The 22,553-nt window shown below is 38.3% G+C and overlaps 1 protein-coding gene across 2 annotated transcripts in view; it reads right to left on the reverse strand.

Annotated features, from left to right (window-relative positions):
* The window catches only part of SPATA7 (spermatogenesis associated 7), a 34,122-nt gene extending 11,997 nt beyond the window's left edge, over positions 1 to 22,125 (reverse strand). The window contains exons 1-5 of one of the 2 annotated variants that reach the window (XM_063160151.1): positions 22,032 to 22,125; positions 12,850 to 12,936; positions 12,100 to 12,192; positions 11,169 to 11,216; positions 2,718 to 2,851 (exon numbers count right to left, since the gene is read on the reverse strand). In XM_063160151.1, the coding sequence (XP_063016221.1) occupies positions 2,718 to 2,851; positions 11,169 to 11,216; positions 12,100 to 12,192; positions 12,850 to 12,936; positions 22,032 to 22,071 (402 nt within the window). In that variant the 5' untranslated portion in view covers positions 22,072 to 22,125. The remainder of the gene's footprint in view (positions 1 to 2,717; positions 2,852 to 11,168; positions 11,217 to 12,099; positions 12,193 to 12,849; positions 12,937 to 22,031) is intronic. The other variant, XM_063160152.1, reaches the window with a different exon arrangement.
* Positions 22,126 to 22,553: the final 428 nt, after the last annotated feature.

The following is a 22,553-nucleotide window of genomic DNA, read 5'->3' on the forward strand; positions in this document are numbered from 1 at the left end:
ATCAAGAACTATAACTAATGTAATTTGGAGTAAAAAATCTTGACTTGTATCTTGCTTATCAATATATATTTATATTCTGTTAATTCAACCAAGTACAATCTGTTTTGAAAGATACAAATCTACTCAATGATACATTTCAGCAACTCTTTAAAAAAGTTTCATAAAGTATGTATCTATGCTTCAATTTTATTAGTCACAAAACTGGGGTAAACTGAGCAGTATTTTGCAACAAGGTTGTAGAGAGAGGACCTCTGAATTTTCATGGACTCTGTGGAAAAGAAAATTCAGTAAAAAGAGATCAAAGCATCCTGCCATCATCTGATGGGCAAAAGTAGTAGTAACACAGAGAGAGAATCCAGATTTCTCTACAAGTTACTTTTAATTTCTACAAGAAGTTTAGTTTTCCAGCTCAAAAGCCACTAAAGTATCAGCTGCCTTATAAAAACCAAACTTTGAAAAGAAAGGTTGCTAAATACTTTTTCACATAAAAGGTCCAAGGCAGTTCTTACTGGGATCACCGAAATTACAGTAAGATTAATCTTGAAATTAACTTGTTCTTGTATGAAAAGGTCTTCCAATAGAATAGTTCATCTACCATTATAAAATGAGATCAAAGAGATGCCTTATGAACTTCACTGTCAGGATACAGAAGCTGCAAATTTGCAATAAATGAGTGTATGATTCTTTTAACTTGAGAAAGCCATTTAAATATTGCTCTAAGTCAGCTGAGCACCTGCTCTCTGCTGTCTGGATAGAGCAAAACTCTCCTATAGGAAGTGACAAACTGCCTTTAGAGAAAATTCATACAAACATATGAACAAATTGGACCTTCTATAAGTATATTCAGTTTGTATCCTGGTATCACTGTTTTTCAAAACTATGGTCCTGGTACACTCTTTCATTTTGTGCGTGTGTGTGGTTGCCAATTCTTTAATGTAGTAGGTTCCTACTTTTATCATATATTGTGATGTTATCAAGAAGGAGTAATACTGAGTGTGCATTAATTCAAAGAACCAGCACAAGAGGTGATTATCACTATGAAGTCTGAAAGGAAATTTGAATATTCCTAACGAAAACAACTTCCTTTGATGCTCAGAAGGTTCTTCTGCTTTGTTTAGTCACTGACATCTTCCATTATGACAGAATTAATTTAAGCACAAGACATGTTCAGATTGCTGGTATCATAAGAGTGTAATAAATTTTTAAATATAAAGCATTTCAGTAGGCATTTCACACAGCCACATGTGTGTTGCATACAAAATTAACAAGAGACTAGAATCAGTTAATGGTGTTTCCCAATCTATATTTCATATGCACAAGCAGATGGCCACAACTTTCATTCTTCAGAAAAAAAAATCTCAAAAAGCAGGCTGAAAGAGATCTTGAAAGGTCAAGGCAAAGGCACACTTCAGATGATTAAAAGAGAAAATTTAACCTCCTCTGAAGCAGCCTTCCTTCAACTGACTTTTGGCATGGATTAATTTATTTTAAAAAAATCATTAGCAGCCAGAAATGCCTATTAATAGGATTACTTGAACAGGAGATATGAAATACCAAGTCTTGTTCAAATCAGAGCTTTTACTCATGGCCAGCTCAATTCAGGTAGAATTTTAGAAAATCTTATTTTGAAAAACAAAGGAAAAAAGCTGCACTTTGTTATAGTGCATCCTTTCATTTTAAAGCTGGGAGTTCATGCAGTATTTAAGAGAGACAGGTTACTTGGTTTTGCAATGAAAGAATTTAAAGAACTTTGCCTGCCCCAAGTTCGCAAAAAAAATAACATGGAAGGACAAAAATGGTATTAATAAAAATAAAATTTAGATTTAAATATCCCATTTCCTCCCTTTTCTTATTCATGCCTGTGCTTTCATCCATAACTAGGAGCCATGTATTGAATTTCAAAGCATTATTTCTCTGTACTGCAATAAGGTCACACTGAGGCTGCCTGCTACAAAAATCAGTCACACAGAAAGAAAGTGACAGTGCTTGCTGTACTACTTGGAAATGTCCTCTAGCTTCACAGATGTTTAAACATTGTATGAAGCTTATGCTGTTAGAATCACAGAGTTAAGTCATTATTCTATTTCAAGATGCAATTGCTCATTTATATTGATGAACAAGAATGTAATTTATTGGGCTATTTACATATTTATTTATTAGTTAGAAATATACACCACATAGGTTCATGAAATGCCAGCCAAATGCCAGGTGAGTCTATGCATATAAGCAGAATATATACATACAGAATGGCATATTTTGGTCCTGAAAGCATTATTTCTGCTTTCAAGAAATGCAACTGAATGATTTAATATACTGTCAGAGAAAAATGTAATATCAACTAGGACTTTTCATTGAGAAAAAAAAATGAAGATTCCTGATACTTCTGCTTGGAAGGGCAGAGGTAACAGAGCTCTGCCTTAGCAAATGGTACAAAGCTCTGCAGTGACAGAGGACAGGAATTTCAGGTGAAGTGAAAGCAAGAGAATTCATGGGCAATTAGACCTTGTATTTACTGCAAGCACTCTTCATCCAGATACCTGACATCTTTGTCAGAAGGTCAAGACATGCATTCAGCGTTGGGCACATGCCAGGAAGATCCTTGTCTACTTTCTGCTGCTTGAAAGATGCCAGCCCTCACTGCTGCACAGCAGTGATCAGCTGTTACTATGGGAGGCAAGTACATGATAGTATCCACTAAACAGAATTAAAATACATACCTTTCTAGAAGAGGATGGCTGAGCCTTTCCTCTGTCTCTTGGCTGGGATGGAGAGCCAGCTTCACACACACTTAACTTCTCTCTACACCTGGCTATCTTCTTTTTCAGTTTCTCTCTTCTTTGCTGGTCAGCAACTTCAGGAAGAGATAAAGTTAGTCAGATCCAAACTGAAATATTCTTTGTTTCCCTAAGTGAGTTGAAAACACTGTAGTGGTTTCCAATTGCTCAGTAAAGTCAGACTATTGAGATACATTCCACTTCCAACTCACAGCAGTTACAAAATTTATGTCTATTCTTAAAAGAAAAATTATTTAGTAGAGCATACTGGTAGCTGAAGCTGTGCCTTAACTTTCTTGAAATTTTCTTACCTCACAACAAACACCAGCATACAAGACTTCCAAGATCAGGATTGCTAACAGAGCATCTTGCTCAAAAAGTTATAAGCTTTCTATCAGTTTTTTACTACTAGGACTCCTTTGACTGTACTCTCATCCAGTACTTCACAAAAACAAAAACAAACAAAAAAAAGTGTTTATTGGTAAAAAAATCCACACTTACAACATTGAATTTCCTAAATACAGAAATACAGGGCAGCAGGACAAGCAAATTTTTCTTAAGAAAAAATGAAGGCCAGCTCTGAGAGGGCTACTGTCAGATCAGAGTGGGGTATTTTTATCAGTCCACACTGGTCTGCAGTCCCAGACCTCCCCTACAGTGCAGAAAGTTGAGTCAGGTATCTATGTCATCAGATAAAGTAGCCCAAAGACAGGTAAATTTTCTGTGTATGAGTTTGCCATCAGTCACCTAAATCTTACACAATATAGTCCAAAGTTTTGGCAGATTATGAGCAGCCAGTTTTCAGAGATGAAACACAAAATCATTCAGGTTGGAAAAAGCTCCAAGAGTGAGTCCAACCTTTGACCAATCACCACCTCACCAACTGAATCACAGCACCAAGTGCCACATTGAGTTGTTTCTTAAACACTTCCAGAGGTAGTGACTCCACCACCTTCCTGGGCAGGCAGTTCCTATGTTTGACAACCATTTCCATGTAGAAATTCTTCCTGATGTCCAATCTAAATCTCCTCTGGCATGGCTTAAGACTGTGTCCTCTTGTCCTGTTGCTGGTTGCCTGGCAGAAGAGTCTGACCATCACCTGGCTACAGCCTCCTTTCAGGCACTTGTAGAGAGTGACAAGGTTTCCCCTGAGCCTCCTTTTCTCCAGGCTAAGCACCCCCAGCTCCCTCACACACTCCTCACAGGACTTGTGCTCCAGACCCCTCACCAGCCTTGTTGCCCTTGTCTGGATACACTCCAGTACCTCGATGTCTTGTTTGCCCAGAACTGGACAAAACACTCAAAATTTGCAAAGTTGAAAAATCACAGTGAGGCTGATGAAAAAATTAATAATTTAATTCCCAAATAGGGAAAAATTAAGCAAACACACTTTCGAAGTCTGTATACCAAATGAAAATTTTCTCATTCACTTAACACATATCCAAGTGTATGAATCATTTGTTTGATAGAGACACACAAAGGCCTTTGAGGATTTCTTCTCTGGTTTCATAATATATTTATATCATACTCTGGGAGACCCCAAACTGCACATGCACTACTATATTTAATGCATGGAAATGTAAAAAACTTCAGGGATTGGTGTGGTACATTCTTCTACACAGCTGAGACCTACAGCAATCTGAGAACATTTAATCAACCTTTAAAATGCATTCATCTCTGTACCCTACACACATGTTACTCTCCAGGAAATATTTAAGTAAGTGCATTCATTGCATTTAAACATTTTAGTCCCCTTTTAAGATGGAATTTAATCTTTCAGATGTGAAATCTTTGCTCTCATTGCTCAGGAAACTCCCTCTCTCTTTTAATTCTTACAATTGATATGTAAAATATAGAGCAATTTCTTTTATGGCTGCTGATTTATCCATCATATGCTATTAAATACTTCCAATATGAGACTGCTTAAATTACTGGGAAAAAATTAGCTGAAGTTAACAAATGCTACATTATACAACTCTGAATTAAAAATATACATTTTAACAGAATGATAAAATATACTGTACCATTAAATAATTAAAACAACGTTTTTCCTTCTATACTGAGTTATTGTGTGTGTTCTAAATTAGTATTATTTCTAATTGTGTTTGTCTTAAAAATTACAGGGAAGCACTTAAAAATTAGCTACAGGTTAGACGTTTCATATGTTTGAGATAAATAATTACTTATTCTGGGCCAATACAGCATGTCTGTGTGTGCACATCCATGGAGGCTACAAAAACTCACATCTTGCCTACTGCTCAGGTAAAATGGTGATGGCTGATTGAACCAATATCTAGAGAAACAATGGGTGAATGAGAACCCTACAAAGCAATAATGCAATACATACAGAAGTATGGGTAAGGGTGAGTAGGTGTCTGAAACAGCAAATTCCTTACACTCAGGTGCTTAGATGAAAAGTGGGTTTGCCTACGACAATACAAGTTTTAACATTTTACTGCATGTTCCACCTGCACACCATGGCTAAACAGGGTGGGAAAAGTGCAAAGCAGTGTGAATATTACTGCAAAACAGAATTCCCACGTTGTCCTTATTCTGCTCTTCACAGGAGTAACTTTGAAATTTGACATACATGAATGCCTTTACTACTGGTATTCAAAGCTGTTAAAAATCTCCTCCAGGACTGGGGCTGTGACTTTTCACCCAAAGCACGGCTTATGCCCAAGAATAAAGAACAGTAAGGATTCCAGCTAAGACTACCTTGGGATATCAGAATGACCCACTGGGACTACCATCACCTGCAGGGCGAGTGATGGAGTCCTTGGAAATGTGGAGTCCTTGCCTCACACCTGCCATACAGTGAGCTTAGCTCAGCTAATCCATTCATTAAGTGTGCTCCAAAATCAATAAAGTCACTTGTGTACTGAAAGGCAGTACAGACATGCAAAACAGAATGTCAGAAAACTCTAGTAATATACTTATTGCCAAATCAGTTTTCAGGCTAGATCTGTGGTAAAAGCTAGGAATTTTGAAACCAGCAAAGTAAGAGATAGAGAAATCCTTCTAAAAAGAGTTGATGTAGATGTAAACAGACGTAGGTAAGTTAGGACAGCTCTAAGGCAGTCAGCAAGTAACACAAATGCAGAAACAGGCTGCCCCACCTCTCCTTAGTTCATGTCCTCTATCCATGCAAGGACTGGAGAATCCAGTCTTATGCTTTGACTTCAAGCCAGATAGAAAACCTGCCTGGAACTCTGCGGCACTAATTACAGTATTACAACTAAGAGGAGCTGAAGATACTTAAGGCTGTCATATATAATCACTTGTGTTGCAATGCAAATATATTAAACACAGAAAGAGACCAGCATTCAAGAGACATCCAATTTCAGAAGAGAGATTTAGCTTTTAATTGAAAACATTGCTCACTGTTTAAGTTATCTTCTGCTTCAAATCCATTACAGATATAAAGCTTCTTTAGCTTTCAGTGAGGTCCATAAATTAAATATGAAAGAAGTGCCCTTGGCATACTGTCATAGACTAGTGGAAAGTAAACATAAACTGCATTTGTTAACAGATACCTAAAACAGTTTCATTGCAAGTAGCTTTTATTTGAACATTGGCTCCAGGAACATGTCACATATGCAGAGTTAAATATGGGAAAAGTATATAATAGTAAATATCTTGTGACAAATAAATGAAAAAAAAAAAAAGAAAACACTGGGTTACTTTTAATCTTTTTAAAAAGGGAAAACAAAATGTGCAGCAATAAAAAAATACAGTTTGTAAATCCATATAATGAGTCCCTTTAAAAGTCTTATTAGAACTGTAAAGATTAATTGTATCTCATTAACTACTGTGCTCAAAACCCCACAGATTCATAGTATAGTAGGAGAAAAAGTATTAGAATATAAACTATTTAGTGATTCTGTAGATCAGATAAATTCAGTCTGTGAACCTAGATTCCATACCTTATTGCATCCACTCCATGAATCCATTCTCTTAATTTTGTTGTTAGTGAAAGGAAGCATAAGAAAGACTGAATTTCAGATGTTAAACTGTAGCACTCCTCATAAAGAGACACCTATAAGACACTGATCAATCTGTCACTTTTTCTAGGCAAATACTCTTCCCAGAGTACACCACACTTCAAAGCAGAGATCACATCACTTTACCTCCCTTTTAGAATACTCCCTCTAAAGGATTAATTATTTTTGCTGTACATCTAGACTGCAGCAGCATTTCAAGACGTGTTTAAAGTTATAAAACAAATGTCATAAATCTGGAAGACACACACTAATCATATATATCACAGTCCTAGTCAGTTTGAAAGCTCTGCACTTGGACACCATGATCTGGCATGTCAGTGGTTGTCCTTTGCTCTGAATTTCCAATTGCTAAATTTATCTCGTCACAAAACAGCTTGCAGTTAAACTTCAAGTTATTTCATTTTTGATGTAAATAATTGATGGCAACAATGAAATACAAAGTAAGATTTAAATTGAGTTCAGCTTACAGAACAATGTATCTCAAAGGAATTATCCACTATTCAGAATTTCCCTACTCTGTTTTTATATAAGCTATTTTTGCAATAACACACTTGGAGTTATTGTTTCTTTTTTGAATTCTTTTTTAGATAAATCATACAAACACCATCTCAGCTGAGCTTGAAGTACCTAGTGACCATAACTAAACTGTCCAGTGTATCAGTTGGTGATATTACTTCTGCAAGCAAGCACTTTCTTCTCTAAGAATTTTTACTCTCAGTTTCCTAGCTCTACATGAACTTCCAGTACATCATAATTTAAGCACCTGGGGTGAGATCTTATCAAATATAAACTGAATTTTGCCACCAGCCATGAAGTTCAGGTTCCTTATAAGTCAAACACAGAAATTTTAATTTTCATAACTCTAAGAGTTGATTTTGCAGTCCTTCTTTACATCAGGTATCAGTAGCACTGTTTAATCAAACAAGGGAGGAATCACCATAAAAAAGGGTGACAAAGTACTTATTAAGGGCTTGATGGTAAAGCCCTGCTTGTATCAAATACAAAGTAACAGCTATAAGAGGGTTTGTACTCCAGAAATCTGATACTATTTGGCAAAGCTACTAATGGTGAAACCTGGTCATTGCTGAGACTTGGAAATAAAGCCTAGCAGTGAGATAGGAATCCTTCAAAAGCATTTCAGAAGAGGCTAGAAGCACTGGATTATCCCAAATCCATCCACCTCTAATGCTCCTCATCCAGCAGACATCTCCTACATACTTTTGTCAGCCTCATGAAGAACACAGCAGGCTGCCCACAGAGACTGCACACAACCTGCAATGCTGCACCAGCCCTGAAGGACACATCTAAGGCTGCCCAGGTAAACCTCCATTTGTGCACCCTAGAGAGAGGTCCAGCAGGCTTCTAGGTGGCCCCTGACAGTGATTTTGTTTTCAAGGTACCACTGGGGCAGCCCCCAAGGACAATTTAGACACACTGTACTGAGATAACGCTGAAAATAAGTGAAATGCATAATCTTACTCTTGTTCTCTGGTATGCTATGGCTATTTTGTAATCCTGAGTAATGTTGGACAATTGTATAAAAACAACAATCCTCCCCACCAGCAGACAGATGCTAAAGCTGGGTAAATTAGAATAAAGATCAGGGACACATTTTCAGTGATAATGATGAATAATTACTGAAACATCTACAAAAGGAAGTTATGTTTTCTCTATTTCCTGACCTTCACAAGTCAAGACTGGAGGCTTTTCTTGTTTATGTGCTGTGTTTACCACATTCAATATGGCTGTTAAGTTCCATATTAGAACGACTGAATTAAACTTTTGGTTTGCTTAACTCATGATGTCAGTCTAGATGATCTAAAGTCTTTTCACAACTGCAAGTTGTGAAAAATGTATTTTTATGTACATATCTAAAATTAATTACCTCATTAAAAACCCCAACACTTTTTATTAGAGAAGAAACTGTACAGCAAATAATTTCTGGGGAAAAAAGTAAAATCACTATAGTTAAAAGTACAGATTCATAAAAAAATTTTTCTATAAGTTTTCCTGCTCACTAAATTTCAGACTTGATAAATATATTAGAACACCTTTCCAAAGACATAATACAGGCTTTAGAATTACTTGAGTATTTGAATTTAAAGAGATTATTTTAGCTGCTTATAATTTTCATTTTCAGAAATACATAAGGACAAGATTTAACAGAAAAAAAAGAGATAGGGTGATTTTGTGAAAGCTTCCTGTAAAATGGTGGCAACAACAAAACATGTAAAACAGCTTTTTATAGATCTCTGCTTTTTCATAATGTAAAGTGTAAAAAGTGTAAAGATATATGTGTTCATGGGAAAAATTAATTCTTGATATTTTTGCTAGAACTTCACCCCTTTAAAAGGTGGAAAATCAACATTACTATCAGTCTGAATTGTTACCTCTCCCTTTCTCTCACTGCCCTCTCTCCAAGAATTCGAGTTCCACCAGGCTAGAATAGATCTATGGTGGGTAACTTCTCAGAATATTTGCTCTTCTTCTTCTCCCCCTGCCCCAGTATCAAAGAGACCTGCATTCCTAAGCACACTGATCCCTAAGTTCAAGCTGTACTATCAATATGCCTTGTGGAAAAACCTCTAAACATATGGGTTGAAAAGTTAGTACTGTTAGAAACAAGGCATGTGTAGCAGCAGCTGTCTTACTTGGCATAGCCTTTGTCAAGTTTTCTGGCACAAGTTTCACAACCACAGGCTTCTAATGGCCACTGGTATCAATCAACATGCTTGGACTAATTCTGAACATAGAAGTTTCACATTTCAAGAAGTTTCACATTCTAACAACTATTTTAAGTCAGTAAGCCTGATCTAATACACAGGAACATGCTCACTGCTAGCCCAGGGGCATGGCACCTTGCCTGCTTTGCTGCCAGCTAAGATACCAGGAAAAGAACAGTGGAAACTAAATCCACTTTAAGGACAGAACACATTCAGTTGGCCAGGGAGAATGCCAACTACAGTATCATGTTTGATTCTTAAACACTAATGACTGATGCATGGCAACAACCCCAAAGGGAAATACTCACCTGCTATTCTAGCAGTACATAAAGCACATTTTCAGGAGGCATTTTTTAACACTATCTGCAGGAATTCTGTTTTGTAACTCTATGCTATTAATAAATCTTATAATTTTAAACTAAATTTACCCCCTTGCCCAAATCCTGAAATAGAGGGGGAACAGAAACTTTATTTGGAATGCAATAACTACACAAAGAACACAAAGAGAATAAAGTAATAATATGCTTCAGTTAAAACAATGACATGCCACTGAGAGAACTACTCACAGTGAACTACTGTGAGAATAAAGGTGTAAACCCCTCATCCTCAGTAACACTAAAGATACTGCTGATATTCAACTACATTGAAGTTAAAATTATGCCTGGCTAAATCACGCATCTCATCTTGATCAAGAAAGAATAAATTGTTTTGAAAATATTCTAAAACCCCTTTGTATTACTTTTCTTCCTCAGTATATTTGCAACATTCTTCCTGTCTGAGCTATTGGCTGTCATCTCCATGTAATCTGTCTCACAGAACAACAGAGGAAGAAAAATGATTCTCCAGTGGTTTACCAGAGACTCTTCAAATGGTACCTTGCACTGAGCCCAACACCTGAACATGTCACACTTGGTTGCAAGGTCATTACAGTACAGAAATGTGTATTTCTTGATGAACAATGCATAGAACTGCAGGGAAAAAATGCAGTCACTCTAATTTTAAGTACGAAATAAAATTGAAATAATTTTAAATTTTATTATAAAAACCTAGAATTTATAAGGATAGTGCAGAAACTGAACAAGATATACCTGGGTAGTATTAACTTTAAATACTGAGAAGTCAGTGAGACCAGAAATGATGAATTTGAAAGTAGGTGTTTCTCATGGAATTACCTGTTTGATAACTGCAAAACTTTCCGCCTAAATGGCAGAGTTTCTTATCTTATTATTTGTAAAGGAATCTTGGTCAGATGGAACAGCATATAAAGTAATGCAGGTCAGAAAAAAGAGAGTTACATGCACACATTGAGTAGTGAGAGAAATCCTCAAAGGTTTTTGTTAAGAAAGGTCCAGGATTTTGCTATGCATTTGTACCATATACTTAAGATTATCCTATCTCTTGCAGTTGAGACACTTTTGCCATTGACAAACGAAGTGTCCTGCTAAGCACAGCTAATCCCTGCCAGCCCAGATCCATCTCTCCAGCATTCCACTGATGCAGATTCAAGGTATCTCCAAGTAGCTGAAGGAAGATGTGAAAGCTGAATAAACAAGCAGACACATAAATGCTCAGTTAAGGGTTATATGCTATTGTTACTCTTCACTGGCTCTTTTGCTAATTCAGTTTTACAGCAGCATTTGCAGAATCAATATATAACAAATACTTACGTTTGATGCTGGCCAACCTACTTTTGGGCAATGAAGTGTCTACAGCTGCTGAAAATAAGAAAAACACCAAATGTGAGTGACTCAATATTTACTTAGTATATGGGATAGGTAGAAAAATGGAGTAACAAACCAACACAGAAAAAGACTAATTTAATTATTTATTTTAAAATATTCTAGTTACTGTGTACCTAAAGTATTAGGTTGTCATCAATATGGTCACAGGATTTGAGATAAAGCTCTCTGGGTAAAACACATATTTAAAGGAAAAATCATCACTTAAATGAAGACTCCTTTCAAAAGGTTTCTGTACATTTTGTTCTAATAGCATTTACCTGCATCCCTGAGGATACTGAGTATGTCATGAGACATAACATTGTGAGTATTGTAGTTGTGAGGATGGACTCTGTCAGTAACATGATTTTCTCATTTGCAAACACACAGGGCAATTTTCACAGTTCTTAGAACTTGTTATTACTATTCATTGCAAGATGAACAAAAGATCATTAAGTTTTTGAAATAAAAATAATAAAAGACATTGTGATCTGAGTTTAAGTAGAAATGTTCTGCCTTCATTCCTAAAATAATTTCTGTATGTTTGCTGTTATGACTGTCACTATGACCTTCAGTTCGGCCTATTATTTCATAATTCATTATTTCATCAAAAGTAGAATGAAGCCAATACAGCACAAAGTGCTCTAAAATTAAGGTCAAATCTTTGGTAACATTTAAGGAAAATGTTTTCATACAAGACTTCCCATCTCAATCATACATAAGTATTATTAAGTAGAAACCACATCTCCTTGCTGACACATGTATGGGTAAGAAAAAGCAATTTTCTACAATCCAGTCATCCCGTCTTGGTATGAGGCTATTCTGAGAGACTGAGGTAAATTTAGGGGGAGACAGTTCATTCATACATGCACATTTTTACCTTTGGCTGCAAGAACTCTGTTATAATGAACCACCATGTGATCTCTGATCAGGTATTGGCTAGCTAGATTTCGAGAGGAGCAAATGCAGAAAGCTGTAAGATTAAAATACATTTGAACATTGGAAAGGCAAGCAAAAGAATACTACAATTTTAAACAGTTATTAACTGCAATTCAAACTCACAAACTTTAAGAAACTGTTTAACTTTGCTCAAAGGCAGTATTTTTTTAATAAGTTACTATCACACGAAATCATCATGTCTCCTTTTTCTTTCCTCAATGAGCCATTAATTCAATAAATAGCTGCAAAAGTAGCTGAAATTGTACTACAAAAATGTTAACATGGAAACTTCCTGTTCTTCACTCTATGTTCTTTTGAGAAAAAAGGTGTCTGAGGTGTCAGTATAGCACAGAATCACAAACTAGCTCATGTAAACTACTGGCTGTAAAGGAATGCGTTTAACCTCAGGGGTTCTTATATCTATACATACATATATATAAGTATATTACAGCTAACAGAGATGGGAGATCTTTATATATTTGTTCATCTTGCTACCAATTTGTAGTCAGCAGTAAAGTCAAGGCAAAACTAACTCCTTGAAAGTATTTTCAGTAATGCATACTAAACATAAGTACTATTAAACTTCTCCAAATAAGCTTGATACAGAAGTTTTAAGAAAAAATTAAGCACAAAATCAATGAATTCACATAAATGGAACCAAGTCCACCTGATGAAAGTACATGTTACTTACCATTACTTTTATTACTTAAGTGTCCTTTAAATGGACTTGCTGGACCACATCTGGGAATGACAAGACCTGAGCATTCATTAATCTTAACTAAAAATGAAACAAAAACCAAAGTTAGAAAAAAATCCCCATACATATTTTTATACACAAGATAAAGTCTTTCTCCAAAAAATGCAAGAATGGTTGTAATGGATCTTCTTCAAAATCTTCTTCAATCATTTTATAATCACTGAACTATAAATGTAGTTAAGTAATTTAATCTAAACACCAAGATGCAATGATAGCGCTCTCAGTGGTTCAGTGAGCTAAACAGCAGAACAGACCATCAGAACACTTTAGTCTGAATGTAACCTGGTCATTAAACTCTACAGAGATACAGTAACAATTGTGTTTCTGTGCTAACCTCCAGTTTGTTTCAAAGTTCATGGCACTTTGATAGACTGGGAATTCCACAGACAAGTGGAGATGCCAACAAAACTTAAACAACCAGTTGCTCTGGAAACTGAGAGAATGTGGATTAAAAGATCTGCATCTCCTCTTTGAAAACCTGTGGCTGTCATGCAACCTAAGATTTAAAAACTGGCTTTAGAACAAATTTGTTTTAGAACAAATTTGGACAGGAGAAATGCCAGGACTACAAATACTAGTGTATACAGAGCACTGCTTTAAGGCATTCAAGGTATATAAAATGTAAACCAAAACAAACAGGATTTTTTTAACAGGGTAAGTATACCAACCACACTTACTTAACATTAATTCTAAAACTGTACAGACAAGTTCTACAACTTTAATACTATTAACTATCAAAGTCCATGTGGTCTTCCCATCCCCACTGTACTTCTCAGCTGTCAGTTCAAGGGTCTGCAACCACCATGCAGGTGAAATGGGTAACTCAACTGCTCTACTGCTCCTGCTGACCTCTGCCTTTCCCCCTTTCAGCCCATGAAGAAGCACACTGGACCTACCCAGTATGAGCAGGATTCTCCTCCCAGTGACTTCAGCTGGGGTGGTACAGGCTGTTTACCTTTGCAAACTGACCAGGGGGCAGGGAGCCACGGTGACAGCCATGACACACATGGTAACAGCCCCTCATTCCACCTCTCACAGCTCACCTCCTGCATGCCCAGCACCTGGCTCTCCAGGGCTTCTTTTTCATTTTCCACTGTTATATCATGATTGGTAAAGTACTATTGCAATTGCATATATAACTACCATAGTATGTAACTCTGTATTTAAGTTCAACAGCATGTTGCACAAGATGGTGAACATGGTGTCTTAAATATTAATTAGTAGAGACTTCAGCAAAACAAACCATTCATTTAACAATGTTTTAACATTATTTACCCAAGGCCTTATAAAAAAGCCATACTGTACTAAATTTTGAATGACTACTGCTAGTACAGAAGGCTGTAAAAATATCTTAAGAAAAAAAAGAAAATTAAAATAATTTTCCCCTGTTGTGAAATAACACTAAATCTGGATCAACAGATTCAACCTTTCTTACAAAGCACAGAAAATACAAGGGCAATCTTGAATTACTTTCATACTTTGAAAAGCCAGCCTTTATACAGTACAGGCTTCTGTGGATTTACAGTAGTAGCTGTGGTGTTTGCAATAAAAGCACTCTCATTCCTTTTGTTGTGAAGTTGCCAGATCAGCAGTTGAAAAAGGACAGTGAAAAAAAAGCTCTTGGAGATTTTTTCAACACTATCCTGCAACTGTTTTAACTTTTTACTGTTATCTCTAAATACAAAGGACAACACTCCTGCTCATCTGTATCGATTTCAAATGGTTCATTCCCCTCATGGTACAACTCTTCCTTATCTCAGTTTGTGATTTAAACTGAGATACATATGGACAAACAATAAATAATTTTTCAAATATTAAAATTCCAAACATACGTTTATTATATTTATTAGATTCAGAATGTTTCCACAATGACTGCAAACCTTTTCCAATAAAGCATTTATTTCCTGTTAAAATATTTTATTTCTCTACCATACATTACTACATACAAGTGGTATCCACAGTCTAGCTGGATCCACCCCGAAACCATGACTTCCAGAATTTACAACATGCAGGTGTTGGAAGAATGCAAGTCTTTCGGAGGACTTGAATATTAGATTATAAATTTTAGTTGATAGAATTTTCTCTAGTGATAAAAACCTGCATGCATATATACCTGAAATCTGGATTACAGCAGACAACTGGGAATCAGAAGTGTTTCATTTACAATTGCTTAAATAACCTAAATATTCTACTGTTTTTTGTGCTTCAGAGCTTGGCTATAATTCCAGAGGGAAGAATCTGTGGTATTGTTAGGTAAATGCTTACAGTACCACTGACTCACCCTTATGTGACAGAATCCTAGAAGGGCAAACATGATCACTTAAAAAAAACCAGACACTGCTCTCTCTACAATAGATTCTCTTCAGGTAAGCTAAATGATTTTGTCCTGCATCAAACACCATCAGGGACACTCAGAAACCTGTTGCTTTTACTGTCTTCAGCTGGACACACAACTGCTCAGCACTGCAGGAAGACTGGACTCTACAAGGTTCACTTGCTTTGCATCACCAGCAGATGGCACAGCGGAAATTCTACAGGAAAAACTGTCTGCTGGTTCAGTCCTTTACAATTCATTTGTACCTGGCTTGTACCCGGGGAAGGAGCAGAGAGGAAAAAAGGAGTTGGCATCAGTATTTCACGGGTGAAAAAAGCTGTCAAAAAGTGCCAGTCAGGAAAAATAAAGAACATTTCTATGTCCTCTACTTGGACTATGGACGTAGAGATGGCACAGAAATCCCCCTAATGGTGAAAACACATGATGCTAATGTCAGAGAAGAAACTGGAGAATTTGGTATGTGCAGGCTCTTTTTACCTTCCTGAAGGCAGAAGGTGCTAATGGTCAAACGTTTCACAGCAATCAGGCTGTCTTTTCACTTGAACGGGTATTTATTTGGATTCCAGCTGTGTTTTCAGTTATTTGCACAACAGCAGAAACAAACTGAAGGCTTAGATATATGAAGAGAATTTTAAAGGAGAAGGTGGGATTTTCAGTAATTTACAGCTAATCAAATATAAACCAAACAATGGGAGGATAACTATGAAAATATCTTTGATATATGACACATGTAACTATCTGATCTAAACGTAAATTTCCTTATAGATATAAGTGGACTGTCCTCACTGAATATAAAATCAGGATTTTCAAACTGTGTTCTCCTAAAGTACAGACAGCAAACAAATTAAATACTTCTAAAAATTTATTTGATCTTCTAGATCCTTCTATGACACTAAGCAACAATAAGGAAAAAACTAAAACAGCTTTCTCTAAAATTTTTTCCAGCTGGTATTTAACGTAAGTAATAATTACATTATTCCAAAGAAAATAGAAAAATATTTGTTCAAATTCTAGTTTTATTTTAATTTAAAATGCATCCTATCCTAATTTCTGATTTTACAGTATTAAAAGTTATAAAAATTAGCAGTTTATTTTGTTTCCTGGTTGTTAGTGGATAGGCAGAATTTATAGAAATGATTTTTCTACAAAGCCATTTCAGATTTGGAACGTGAATACATACTGGAAAGAAGCCCAGTCTTTCATTACCATGTTCTCCCAGAAAAGATTTTAAACACAAGTATTAGACTTACTATTTTTATAACAAGCATGTACTTCAGTCATAGCAAATGAAAATTAAATAAATAAAGCAATCTATCACGCTACCCTTACCCATCAAGACTTGCTACTTTAAAGATAATCCATAAAAATACAGAGACCTTAGAGGGGATATTGGATATAGGCATCTAAATCCAGCACTACAAGACATCAAACCTTAACTAGAGACCTGTGAACACTGTAATTTCCAAAAGGCAGCTCTCAGACCTGGGTTCAAACAACCCTCAGCCCCAGGTGGATTTAGACCTCAGGTCTCCCCAGCTGTTCCAGAAGAATATGCTTATCACTGTCAATACTGACCCTTCTGTGCAGCAGCTTGGTTTTGGGGCCTCCAGCACTCTTGCATTCCTAGTTCTATAGTGGCCTCCTCTCAGCTGGCAATGCAAAACACCTCTGCCTCTAACAGACTGGAATTGCATCATTTGCAAGAGATTTGGGCATTTGATCCCTCTGAGCCTGATAAGGACCCAAGCTGACAAATGCTTTGCAAAGACTCCGGCTACGGCAGTGATTTATAAAGGTCTGCTATTCTTGCTTCTTTTACTGCCAACTCTTTTTTTCTTCCCTAATATCTCAATGCTCTAAACCAGAAACAGTTAAAGAGACACCTTTGCTCAAGTGGATAATTCAGGCAACAACATGCAGATGGTTTGTGCTGTGAATTTCATACACATCAAGGATGTCTGCCATTACCACCTTTATTCTACCAACCAGTTTTACGACCTCTTCAGTGGGCTTCCTGCTATGAATTAACTCTGCTAACTCTATACAACTAACAGTACACAACAACACTAATCCTGTACACATGCTGAGGAAAGAACAAAACTGGTTTAAATAATCTCTGTGAAATCCAAAATTACTTCAAGCAGCGATGCAAACTCCTTTAAGAATCTTATCTAACATGTCTGACAAGGTCATACTTGAAGAATTGAATTATGACCTGAAATACATGTTCCTTACCTTTTGAGGTAGAGAACTAGGAGAATTTTCAAACCAGAGTATCCATTAATTCTTTATGCTACAGAGATTTTTGTATATATGAATACAACACAGAAATACACAGAGGAAACATGATAGCTCAGAGTACATTAAAAGATTAACCTAGTTACAAAAATCCACATTGGATTTAAACTTTATTTAAATAAGAAACTAATTTTTTCTATTTTTAACTGTTTTCCCTTCACATTAGCACAATATACTCAAAAAAACCACCATATTCTATTAGTATTACTAATGACGCCATCTCTCCTGTTCATGTAGCTTAAATCTTTGTACCATCCCCTCTAAACTCCTTTCAATATCCCCAATTTGCTGCCTCTTCCTTACCTGTGGCCATTCCTCCCCTCAAACACTCCCTACTTGCTCAGCTGTGGCTGACCAGGTGCTACAGGAACAATTGCTCATCTAGTTTAAGCTTCTCTGGTTGCTTATCCTTGGCTGCCTAGTTCTTACCCTCTACTTACATATCTGGGAATGAACTCAGAACAGAATGAGTTTTTCTAAAAGATGTGCATTAATTTGTTGGGTTTTCTCCTGCTCAGCCACTGGGTAATACCAATGCTCCTAGTTTATTCACAGATGGGTGAAGCTGGCAAACAGCTGCAGAACTGGATAGACAAAAAGGCCAGCAGAGAGCAGTGACCCACTCACAGACTCCTTCTCTAGCTGAAGAACACAGGGGCAAACATGGCAAGTCTCCACTGCTTTTCTGCAGCACCTATGCAACCACGAGAGGCCTCCAAACATGGCTTTAGATTTAGCCACTTACTGAATGCAGATACTGCTCCATTTTATTTGAAAGTTACAGTGAGGCAAAACAAGCATGTCATAATCCCACCTGTATTTTCTTTCCTGTTCATGCAAGTGAAACAAAAGCCTCTTGGACCCCTTTCTGGTTTTACTTATCAGTCCTGGGAATATAAAGCCTCACATGTGAAGTCATCTTTAAAATAATCTCATTTAAGATTTGTTAATAAATAGCAGAATTCACCAGCAGAAAGGATAGTCATTATTATCTAAACTTCCTAAAGCAAAACTCAAAGAATAGAGACCCAGGAAATCACACCACTCCAATTTTGAAATAAAGTCCCAAATTTTCCATCTGAATTTTGCATGGGATCATTAGTGTCACAGGCAAAATACGATAAAAATTATACATCTCCTGACCAGCACTATACATAACCTCCTAAGCCATTAATTAGATGGGTGCTATTTATACACTTACTATGCTGGATTACACAAAAGCTCTTCTATACACATACTCTCAATACCTAAGAGTTAGGTCTCTCAGACCTTTAGAATTAATAATCTTACAGTATTCTGTATTAATTAAAACCATGCAACCAAAATTGTATTTCAAGAGTCAAACCCTCCTCTGAAAACTTTAAGGAACCTAATTAAATAATACAGTAGCCTTGAGTCATATCTGATTACATAACTCTGGAAAAATATTTGTTAAAATTTTTCTAGCAATAGGCTTCAGCAAGGGAAGTTCTGGATGCAAACTCTTGCTCTATTGATACTCCAAAAGCAGAGCAGGAACAAACAGCTGTGTGTGTCAGTAGCACAACTGTGATAAGAACTGCAGGCAAAAGAAAATGAATTTATGTCAGTTTGCTACAACTACCTGGAAGGAGGCTGTGATGAGGTGGGTATCAGACTTCTCTCCCAGTCACAATTTACAATTTATTGAGTGAAGGTTTTAATTTGGTAAATTAAAGTAAATTTGATAAGAAGTTAAGATCACTGAATAACATTTCCCAATTTCAGTTAAAATTATTATGATTCAAATAAAATCATAATTGTAAATGTCCTTCCTTCTTTGAAGACACAACTAGATAATTTTCCATCTTTCTTGTTGGCCAAAGGAAATTTCAGCTTCTAAAAACTGGTGCTACCAAAAAAAGAATTTAGTAAATTTAATAAGCTGATTGTTCAAGCGATAAATAAAAGAAGAATTAAAAAAAAAATAGTTCACAAGTCTCTGCGTTAACACCCTTTCAGCTCTAGTCAGATTAATGCAAGGACTTCCTACAATGCAAGAAAAAATCTAAATAAGATGATGTTGTCTATAAACATGTGAAGCATTTAAATTTTGATTTAATATTCTGGAAGCTTGTGCAAATTGCCTAAAGCTAACAGCAGCCTCCATGCAGCAGTAATGATGAGTTCCCCACTCAGCCCCACTTTATGCTGTCAGATAAAAGTGGCCCAAATGTGTGTCCTTGATTAACAGTAAGTGCACGATGCTGTCAGATACTGCTGTCCCTGAACACACACCTGAACAGCAACGGGCATTAAACAGCCCAATGCAGGGGACTGGATCTAAGCAACAAAGCTGGTTTAAAATTACTGTATTCAGATTATTTGAGGTCATACTACAAATCTGTGAGTATATTAACTCCTGAAAATACAACAGTAAATAACTTCAAGGTTTATACCTGGAATTAGGGAAAAACATAGCAGATTAATTCTTTGGTATTTCTAGGAGGGTAAAAAAATCTCAGCCTTATTTGAACTTTGACAAGACCTACATGAAAATCCTATATACTCTGATATATTAAAAATATATCTATTTTCTCAGTATTCTCGCTAGACAAAACAAGGCCTGATACAAACAAGTGCCAATTTTTGGTTCTTTGAAATGATGAGGCTAAGACTGAACAAGAAACTTTGCATGGCATACAACCAGGACATGGAATAGTGTATCCCACTTTCTCTGAACTAACATTTTAGATATAACTCTTTTGAGAAACCATAAATAGGATGTGCTCTCCTCCTTTCATGAACTGCAAGCAACCCAGCGGCTCTTCTGCCAAGTTTGCTCAGGCACACAGATTTCCAGCTCAGCTCAGTGTATTAGTCTGTCTGTCTGCCTGTGCTAATCCTTGCTCTCTGTAAGGAGCCTGAGAACCCCCACATGGACTGTTCAGCCACACAATTCTGCCTCCATTGTGACCTCCTATGCAGACAGGCAATGGCTTTCCCAATTTAACAGACACACAGTAATTCTTCCCTACTTTTGAACTTTTTTTGCTACACAGAAGTCATTCAAGTAAAGCTTGCTGCAACCTGAATGAAATTTAGATCTTGACTCCTACTTATTCTCTTTTTACAGTCAACAATTGGCATGCTTTCTGATTGTCTATAGAAGTATTTTGACAACAGTAAGAATAGTCAGAGAAAGGATGATTTGTCATAAAACTTTCTTCATACTATGTAAGAGCATAAAAATTTGGTATACAAGATACTAGTTTTTGCTCTGAATTTTATATTCCTATATAGTATTATAATTTATGTTCAAATTGTACTTTGATATCAAACATCTTCTGAAGTGGCATCTGTCACTGTCTCCAAAGATTGGAACTGACACTGAGATACAACACAGCAGCCTAACGTTATCTCAAATGGCTCTGATTTTATGCAGCGAGGTATGATCTTGACATTACAATGTAGCACTGAATAATTCCTACCACTGTTTTACATTATGCACGTAATCAGGTTTATACCTGAAAATATTTTAGGTATTTTCCAAAAGCCACAGTTGGCTCATGCAAGCATTTTCGCATGTTTGCACCTTTTTTTTATCATGAATGACAAGTGCCCCTAGGACTATTCATAGGAACAGGGCACCAGAGCAGCCCACGGATAGCTAAAAGTGGGTAAGGAATCACTTTATAGGACCTTTAAAACTTCTGAGTCTTTTATTTTTCAACTACACTTGCATTAAAATCCCACCAAACCAAAACACTTTGATCTACAGCTAAACGCCGTGGGATGCTGTACACACAGGGTACAATTCAATATAACCCATGAATAACAGCTTTGAAGAAGACGAAAGTTAACTAAGAAAAGATGCCGGCACAGAAATCCCGGCAGCCTGAAGCGCTGCCCCAGCAGCGCTCGATGCCGCTACTGTAAGGATGCACCGTGGGGGTGACGGCTGTAGCACGCACAGTTCCAGGCCCTGACTGTGGGAGGATTACACCGGTCCCGGGCCAGACGTGTCCCTCCCCGAGCGGCGGCACCGGCTCCTTGCCCCGCCGGCTCCTTCCTCGAGCGGCGGCCCCCGGCTCCCTCCCCCGTGGCCCCTTCCCCGAGCGGCGGCACCGGCTCCTTGCCCCGCCGGCCCCTTCCCCGAGCGGCGGCCCCTGGCTCCCTCCCCCGCCGGCTCCCCGCGCGGCACGGCCGGGCCGGCAGCGCTCGGGGCGGCCGCGAGGGCAGGAGCGAGGCGCGATCCCCCCGAGCCCCGCAGTTCGGGCGGCCCACGAGCTCCGTGGGGCCCCGTGCCGGCTCCGTGGGCTCCGTGCCAGTTCACACACGCCAGCGGGGAAGGCGGAGGAGCCGCCTGCCCCCAGCCCCGGGCGAGACGGGCCGCGCCCCGCACCCCCACGGCCGGCAGGGTCGGGGGAGGCCGGAAGGCAACGCGTTCCCCGGGCTGCGGCCGCCGCCCCGCCGCGGCCGGCGCTCCCCGCTCCTCCCGCAGCCGCCACCGAGCCCCCCGCACCTTGGCTCCGCCTGCTGCCGCCCTGCATCCTCAGCCCCATGCTCCCGGCCGGGCCCGAGGGGGCGGCGCCGGCCGGGCTCGGCGGCTGCGGCGGTTCGTCCCGCGGCGCGGGCGGGCGGCGCTCGGCGGGGCCCGCTCGGCGTTGCCATGGCGGCGGGCGCGCGGCGGCGGCGCGGGGCCCTGGGCCGGGCCGGGCGGGGCCTCGGGCCCGGGACGCCCCTGCAGCGGGGAGGCGGCGTCCCCGTCCGTAACGGGCCCGCAGCAACCGAGCCTCCCCTCGGAACTTGACGGGAAGTTGAAGAATAATGAGTGCCCGGGAGAAATTTACTGATATTTGAGAGAACGAGTGACAAAGCAAGAGCCTAGAGCGTTGCCAGTGCTTTACACTGTAGAAGTTAATCTCAATGTCTTTGAAAACGAACTGCACGTTAAAAATGAACCACAAAATAACCTTTTAAAAAGCAGCCTTTGATCCCATCACTGATTAATGTGTGTGTGCCGATGTGCTGGATTTGAACTTTG

The sequence above is a fragment of the Melospiza melodia genome, chromosome 6 (genome assembly GCF_035770615.1).
Source record: "Melospiza melodia melodia isolate bMelMel2 chromosome 6, bMelMel2.pri, whole genome shotgun sequence".
NCBI lineage: Eukaryota > Metazoa > Chordata > Aves > Passeriformes > Passerellidae > Melospiza > Melospiza melodia.